The following is an 8,225-nucleotide window of genomic DNA, read 5'->3' as shown; positions in this document are numbered from 1 at the left end:
GTCGGTGGTTGTTAACAAAACTTTGATTTTAACCACTACAATTAATAACAAAAATATTACACAAAAAATGTTATTTGAATGCAATAAAATACTATCTAAGTACTGTTTCTTCATACACATACTGAATAAAGTGTAAAAATCATTGCCAATTAAAAGCAGTTTAATCCATTAACACAAACCAATTACTGTTTTATTTTAAAACTAAGGCAACTAGTAAATTTTGTTTACTGACAACACAAAATTTTCATTTGTATTCGCAAATAAAATAGGCAGGCTTGTCCGGCTCATTGGAAAAACAGTTGTCAAATTCGTGATCACGTGGTAACCACCTCCACACCAGGTGATCAGACAAGTTTCCCTGGTAAGTTGCACCGTAATCGTAATCCCGTTGTTCAGACTTGACTTCATAGTAAAATGGGTAGTAGTCAAAATTGTGGTGATCGGACAAATTTCTATGGTGAGTTTGGTTATAATCATAAACCTGGTATTGAGAAAAGTTTCCCTGATAAGTTGCGTTGTAATCATAATCTACGTAGTGATGAAAGTTTTCGTCATAGCCTTCGTTATGGTAGTTGTAAGATATCTTGTCGTAGTTAAATGTCTTGTCGTTGCTTACTTTTACCCATTTTGAGAATTTTGCGGAAGTTCTTCTCACGCCCAAGTGGTATTTTCCCGGCGGCAAGTCTAAACACTTTTGCAGATCTCTGTAAAAATAGAAATCTAATTAATTTTAGGAGAAATCTTATGAAAAAAAATATTTAAGGCTGCAAAAAAATCACTGTTTTACATTAAACTTGGGTATAAGTTGGATCGTAATCAGATGAATAAAACCTATTTCTCTCATTTTCTTCAATAATAGGTTGAGTTTATATGTAAATATATATGTATATTAAAATTAGTTTCAATTCTTTAAGTAGCCTGCTAAATACTTTAACTAAAATTTTTTTAACAACAACAACAAAATACAAACTTTCTGTCCCAATAAGTAAACAATTTATTATTGTGTTGAATCAAGTCCCCATTGTAGTTTTTTTTGCAATAAGATCGAGCTGCAGTCCAGTTTAGCTTTTGCAGAACAACCTTGAGTGTGTAATCTGTAGTTCGAAAAAATAAGTATAACAAAATTCAAGATTTAGATAAACTTTCATAAAACAAAGTTCTTTTTTCTTATAAAACTCTGTACAGTTAAGGTGTTTAGTGTCTTTCTAGTCTAATGTATGTTTTATTTGAGCTTTTTTGTAGTGGTAATCTTAATTTTTAATACTACATATAACTTAACAGAACTAAAAAAAAAACTAGCTATCAAGAACAAACTGAATTTGTGACACTTCAGCTTGGTTTCATCTGTGCTCGGCGAAAACGTTCCGTTTTCCCTGCAACCGACGTGGAAAACAACGTGTTCGTTACCCCAGTAGCACGGTAGGCACTTGTAATCGAGGGTTTCCCCGTCCAGAACGTCCAGGCTGCCGTTGTAATCGTAGTTATGGGCGAACCTCTTTTCCAGCACCGGTGGTTTCCCACAAACTGTTTGACATGTTCGCTTAAGTTTACTTAAACTTTGAAAAAATTTTGTTTTTTTTGGTGAGCTTTTTTTTTTAGAATTAAAATTTCGACTGTTGATTTTTTTTTAGTTCATTTACATTTTGATTTAAGGGTGGCGTACGACTAGATGAACGAAAGGTCGTTTTGTATACCCATGTCCTTTATCAAAAAAATTTTTGAGTATACTCGTTTTCTATTTTTGTTCAACAAACCAAGTTTTTTAGGTAACTATCGTTGCTTTGATTAAAAATTTATTGAAAATTGTTGTCCAAAAAATATACACACAGAAAAAGGCTGTAACGTTTGTTTTGTAAGAGTAACTTATTTTTAATCAGGTTAAATTTTAAAGTAAATAAAAATTAAATCAGTTACTACCCTAAACATTTCCAACCATTTTTTGACGTTGTAATAACTTTCGAGTTAATAAATTCTGGATATAAAAGTTTAGTTTGAGCCTATCAAGATAAAAAATGAGTTTTACTAAAAAGTTTCCAATACTACCACACCTGTATCTTTTTACAATTACTATTCTTTTTAATACGCAAAAAAATTACTAAAACTTAAAGCTGACAAACATTAAAGTAATTTTAACCCTTGAAAACACTATAAACAGATTACCTATGTGAGATTTTAACAACCTAAGTAGACTCATTTAGCAAAAAGTCTTTTAAATAATAGTAAAACTTAAATATTCGATCTTAATTTTATAGTTATCCAAAGCTATTGATTTGAATAGACTTTAAACAAATAGGAATTAGTTGGTAATTGATCTAAAATGTCTTTGATGTTATACCTAAACTGTTACCCTTGTTTTTCATGACTAAATTTTTTACGTTTACTTTACTTTTAACAAGGGCGTAGCGTGGGGAGGGACACTGGCGCATGCGTGCCACCCAAAAAAAAGAAAAATGTAAAAAAAAGAATGTAATAAATTTATCCTTTATAGTTTTTTTTTTCTGCTTAATTTGCCTTTTTTCAACTATGTTTATCTAGTATTCAAAAAGTTAAACGAAATTTTGAATACCAACTAGGGACAAGTTAGGAAAGTACATGTTATTACTCAATATACTGATTCGGTGCGTAATTGCAAATGCGCACCGATGTTGATGAAAAACTCCATAAGGAAAAATTTTATAAGTTCATTAACTTCATAAAAATTTAGACTCAAAAAGTACGCAATTAATATAGCGCACCGCTGTAGTATAACCTTATGGCAGAATATTTTTCTACAAAAAGTTTACAAAAATACGTCACGCTTAAAGAAAAATTAAACAATTTTACAAATTTTTTTATGCTACATTGTTAAGACTACTGCTAGTTTTCTGAACTTTATTTTTGCAAACATACAAGATAAGCGTGTCGGCCTAATGAGAAATAAACTTTGTTTGTGATTTTTATTTTAAACAAATACAATCAAATGAATTAAATGAAAAAATTATACTTTTAACTATTTTACAAAGTTGTAATAAACTGTAATAACAGTTATAAAATTGGTCTATTTTAACTTCTGTGTAACTTTATTTAAATTATGTGCAATGAGGTGTTGTTATCACTGTTGTATTGTATATTAAAGAGATTGATATTTTTTTCGTAAATAAAACAGATACTTTCGTTTTATTGAATATATCAATTTTTAAAGATATTAAGTTTACTATTAGTAATAAAAACAATTTTTATTTAGTAAGTTAACATTTTTGCAAGTATAAGTAATTCTAATGAAATTAATACTTTTATTTAATTGTTTAATTTTGTAATATATAAATATTTTTTAAAACAGTTTACGAACGTTTTTAACTTAATAAATTTATTTCAATTATGTTACTTATAAAAAGTTTTTTTATAGCTAATTACAAAAGTTTTAATTTAGAGGATTTTTTGAGAAAAAAATTTGCGCACCCCTGACCAAAATACCACGCTACGCCAATGCTTTGTACATCATTTTATTGTTAGAAAATATTTACTTTAAAGAAAAAATGTACTTAAATCTAATTTATCTAGTTTTATTCCAAATTAAAAATATTTTAAATGTTTAATCAGAATATACTTCACCTAAGAATGTCTTCCTTAAGTAATTAAGTGTTTTACTTTTTATTTTTTTTTTTAAACGCTACATATGTGGAAATAAGTTAATCCTTATTGATTGTTATAAAATGCTTTTTTCTTGTATTTCTGAGGAAGTTAAGAATTAATAAAATAGCTTTAAATAAAACTTTAAGTTTAGAACGAGTTAGTATTAAATTATATGAGCTAATATAATTAAATATTATAAGGTTTAATATACATAAAAAGTTAAAATGGTTGTGTGTAAAGTAACAGATAAAAAATGATCCTTTTGACAATACGTAAACGAATGTAAGTATTCGTAAATGGTTCGTTGAAAAAACTAAAGAACATGATATTCGAGAAAAAATAAATAGTCATAAGTATAAAAATAGGCTGAAACACATGTAGAAAAGATTATAATGCAGACTGTAACAAAAAATAAAAACAGCTGATACTAAAAGTAATAGGATCGACTAAAAAGAAACTTGTTAACTGTTTACAAAATAAATGTTATTACAAAGAAACTAAATGCATAGTTTTACAATTGACAATAAAGGTTCGAATGAAAAGTCAAAATATAAGCTATTAACCTATAAAAAAAAATTTTGAATTTTTTTTGCCTTGGAAACTAGTTTTGTATGTATAAAAAATAAATAACATTTTGTTCTATTTATGTACACTTAACATGAACTTTTTTTGTAACTAAAAAAATCAGTTTTAATTCTTTAGTACCTACTTAAAAAAACTATATATATATATATTTTTTTACGATCTTTTTAAATTAAACTCTTATAAACTTAAGCATAAACAAGTAGTGTACGACTGGACAAAAAAAAGGTATCCAAGTGGTGTACGACTCGATAACCAAAAGGTTTTTTCGTGTACCAGGTCCTAGGACCAAATACTTTTAGCGTCTTTTTTTTAAACTATAACAAAGTAATAACAACTTAAACGATATACTACAGTAAATTAATATTTGTATATTCAACCATTTTCACCTTTTTTACAGTGGTAAGGATCGTACTTCTTCAAAGGTCTCAGCTGGTTACCTCTGCACTTCCTCACTGGCTCCCGGTTTTGGTAACCCGGATCGCACGTGATCGTCGCATCCATGCCTTCTTCAACCGTGTCCAAGTCGAAGCGTCCGTTTTCAACGCTTTCAGTTGCGCAGTTCTAAAAAAAAATCTGGCATATTTTATGATTTTTTTTAAGTGAACGAAAAAAACTAAAGTTATTTGGTTGAAATGTAGTAAAAATTGGTTTTCTGTTATTTTTATTTTGTTTAAAAACCCAATATTATTAATACGAGTACTGACAAAGTTACTGCGAAGTGTTTTATGTATAGAACAGCTTGATATTTGACGTAAAAAAAACTGTGACTACATAAAACGAAAAACCACTGCTTACGTTTGAAAAAGCACCGTGAGCAGACAGAGCGACCACGGCCGCAATTACAATGGTAACCACAACGGCTGTTATGAAAAGTGCAGGCCTGAGCGATTTTCCTTTTACGGTTAAGTTCATTGGTTTGTTTGTTATATAAACTCTGTTAGATTGCAAACACAAATTTTATTCTACTATGCAAAATGCATCTACTCAAGTTTGTAATAAAAAAACATTCTTTTTAATATTTAGTACGTTTGTACTCAAAAAATTTTTCAATAATGAATCAATGTTCACTACAATAACCTAGTTTTTATTACGTTTTTTTTTAATTTGAGCTGTTTTGAAAAAAAAAAATTATACTATTTCGAATGATAATTGGCAATATATGACATGTATAACTAGTCTTAAAATGTTGATTCTTTTCATACGTAACTACTTATCTATTACTAATTGTTTCAATATGAACTAAATTGTATAAAACGAACAGTGTAAGGTATACGCGCAGTAGAAACTAATGAAGGTCGAAAAAACACATAAAAAAAGATAGCGTTGATCCAGACCTGAGTTAAAATAAATTAAGATAGGTCTTTACGTTAACTTGAAGATTCGTAAATTAAAAGCTGCTTGATAAATCAAATTAAAATAATATTCGATGTAGTACAACCAGCAGCTCATTTTATTTGTTTAGTCGTATCAAGTTGAAAATGAACCTGGATTTAATTTTAAAACTTTATTATCTTGTCGTTGAGCTTTGTTTTACAAAAAATGATAATGTTAGATTGATATAGATATTTATCAGAACAGTGTTAAAAAAACTTTATATTCAACTTTTATTAAAAACAACCCGTATTAAAAATATACATAAATAATAAGTTAGCAAGCAATTACTTTAGCTTTTTCTATAAATTGAGTATAAGTTTATAAAAAAATTAAATTAAACATCTAAAAAAAATTGAAAATCAAAAAAAAAAGTTAATAACGTTATAGTATAATGAAAACAAAGCAAAAATATCTTTATTAACGACTTTTATTCTAAAATTAAAATTTCTAACTATCAAACTACATACTTTAACAAACAGCTAAGTAATCAATTTCACTTAAATAAACTTTATTCTTACAAATAGTATCTTTAACACTTGTCTGAAGCTGTATGCTTCTAGTTAACAGAATATCACGTACAACAGTAGCTTGTATTGCCTAAAGCAATTTCTGTATGCATATTATTTTAGTAATGTTTTGTATATACTACCGATCAAAGTAAGAGATTAAATACTTAAAAATATTTTACATTGAAATTAGTAAAGATACTATTGTTTAGAACATCAATTTTTATATTCATTTTATCAATTAATTTTAAGATAAGTTGATATTTTTCTACAGTGGTTTAGAGTAAATTAAAGTCAATTAATATTAAATAAAACATTATATTATGTTTTTCAGATATAAAGTAAAGTTAAATGCTTTGTTTTGAAATTTCATATATCTATTTTTTTAGTGTGTTCATTCGAGAAATTTCAATTTCGATACTTTATTTTTTTTTTTCTACTATTAAAGTTTAATTGACAATCAAAATATGCAAGTTTTGTTAGTTCATATTTTGTTAACAATATAATACTTAATAACCTAATTCTTTCATTCTACAACATTTAATTAAAAAAGCAACGAAATACATGAAAATATTTAAAACTAATAGCATTCAGCTTTTAAACCTTGTAAAGTAAAAAACATTTATATGAAACAAATCTGGTTTTATAGAATATTACGAAAAAAGCCGAACATTTTCTAGAATTTTTTTCAGATTTAGTTTAAATGAAAATTAATCAAAGAACCTATAACAAGAACGATAAATCAACTCATGTAACTAGTTTAATACAAATAATTGCTTAAAAAAGGTTATGGTTATAAAATAAACCTGTGTTTATACAATAGTTAATTTTTAAATTATCCATAAGTTAAAACATTCTAGTCGTGGTTTTTGTGAATAAGAAATATTTTCAACAGCATAAGTTTTTGTAAGAAATCAATAGGAAAAAATCTGCGCAAGTACCAAAACTTTAAGTTAAATTAAATTTGCAACCAATTTTCTAGTGCATTATTAGTTGTTGCAGAGAAGAAAAATGTCTACTTCAGGGATCGGCAGACATTTGGTGGTCTCAGGGCAACTTTCGTGAGCCTCAATTGTAGTTTTAGTTCTTCTAAATCATTTAGTAAAGCTTAGGATTTTCCGTAAATTGATCTAAAACATTTTTTTTCCCCTCACTTCAAACCTAGAATATTTTAAGTAATTTACTATTTTTTTTGCGGGCTAAATTAGGATTATTTCCGGGATGGGTGTCACTTTTGCACAAGGGGACACTTTTGCACGAGGTGACACTTTTGCACGGCGACTCTTTTGCACGAAGGGATACTTTTGCACGGCGAATCGTTTGCACGAGAGTCACTTAAGCACGAGGAGAAACTTTTGCACGGCTTCACTTTTGCAAGGAAGGTCACTTTTTCACGAGGAGACACTTTTGCACGGCGACAATTATAAACGTCGAATTTTTCTCATGGCGTCACTTATTGCACGATGTTACATCTGCGTGGCGACATTTTTGCAAAACGTCATTTTTGCACGCTACAAATTTCTATTTCATTAAATAAAAATATAGATAAATTAAATTCAAATTTATTTTCATCAACTAAAATAAAATTCAATTTTAAACGCATATTATTTTGAATAATAAAGTGTGACAGTTTTATAATTAAATTTTAATGTAAAGTTTTTTTTAAAGTTTTACCTAGAACAGTATAATAACGTTCTACAATTCACTTTAATCATAATTACAATCTTAATTTTTTTAAACTAGATAAGTACAGTTTTTTTTTATAAAAGTAATTTTGGATAATTTAAATAAAGTTTAATGGAAATTTGTTAAATTTTAAACCGGAATATAAACTTAATCAAGTAGGGCTTTAAAACATGAATCTTGAGACTGATTTTTTATTTATACTCTCTTGATGATTAAACTATCATAAAACAGTTGTTTAAAGGAATATTTTAAAGTTTTTTTAGTTTTAAACTATTGTTAAATTAAAAAAAAAAGATTTACTTAATTTATGAAGTGTAAATTTATTTCAGATTTTACTTGATGTTTGTTTTTAGTTTTATGAAAAGTTTTTTTAGTTTTACTTCAGAATAAAAAGAGCAATAAAAAGAGCGTACTTTTCATACCTTAAACTTGGATTATTTCATTACTATAATGTTGCATGAT

At 27.2% G+C, this 8,225-nt stretch overlaps 1 protein-coding gene across 1 annotated transcript; it reads right to left on the bottom strand.

Moving 5' to 3' along the window:
* Nucleotides 1-244: 244 nt before the first annotated feature.
* On the bottom strand, nucleotides 245-5,127 carry LOC145828793 (uncharacterized). Its single transcript, XM_082936545.1, has 5 exons — nucleotides 4,993-5,127; nucleotides 4,584-4,758; nucleotides 1,315-1,524; nucleotides 971-1,094; nucleotides 245-704 (listed from the first exon to the last, which is right to left on the bottom strand). Exons 1-5 carry the CDS (start codon nucleotides 5,107-5,109, stop codon nucleotides 245-247), a joined length of 1,086 nt encoding a protein of 361 aa, XP_082792671.1. The 5' UTR covers nucleotides 5,110-5,127.
* Between the last annotated feature and the right edge of the window lie 3,098 nt (nucleotides 5,128-8,225).

This window comes from Thalia democratica, chromosome 2, assembly GCF_965202585.1.
Source record: "Thalia democratica chromosome 2, ktThaDemo2.hap1.1, whole genome shotgun sequence".
Classification (NCBI taxonomy): Eukaryota; Metazoa; Chordata; class Thaliacea; order Salpida; family Salpidae; genus Thalia; species Thalia democratica.
The sequence above is the reverse complement of the archived record's forward strand: the minus strand, read 5'-3'. Positions and strand labels throughout refer to the sequence as shown.

Bases quoted from the DNA above. Each gene is read 5' to 3' on its own strand.
- LOC145828793 (XM_082936545.1), bottom strand. From the start codon at position 5,109: ATGAACTTAACCGTAAAAGGAAAATCGCTCAGGCCTGCACTTTTCATA. The intron at 4,759-4,992 runs GTAAGCAGTGGT...ATTTTTTTTTAG, and splicing joins CTCACGGTGCTTTTTCAAAC to AACTGCGCAACTGAAAGCGT. The intron at 705-970 runs GTTTGTATTTTG...CTATTTTTACAG, and splicing joins TTTACTTATTGGGACAGAAA to AGATCTGCAAAAGTGTTTAG.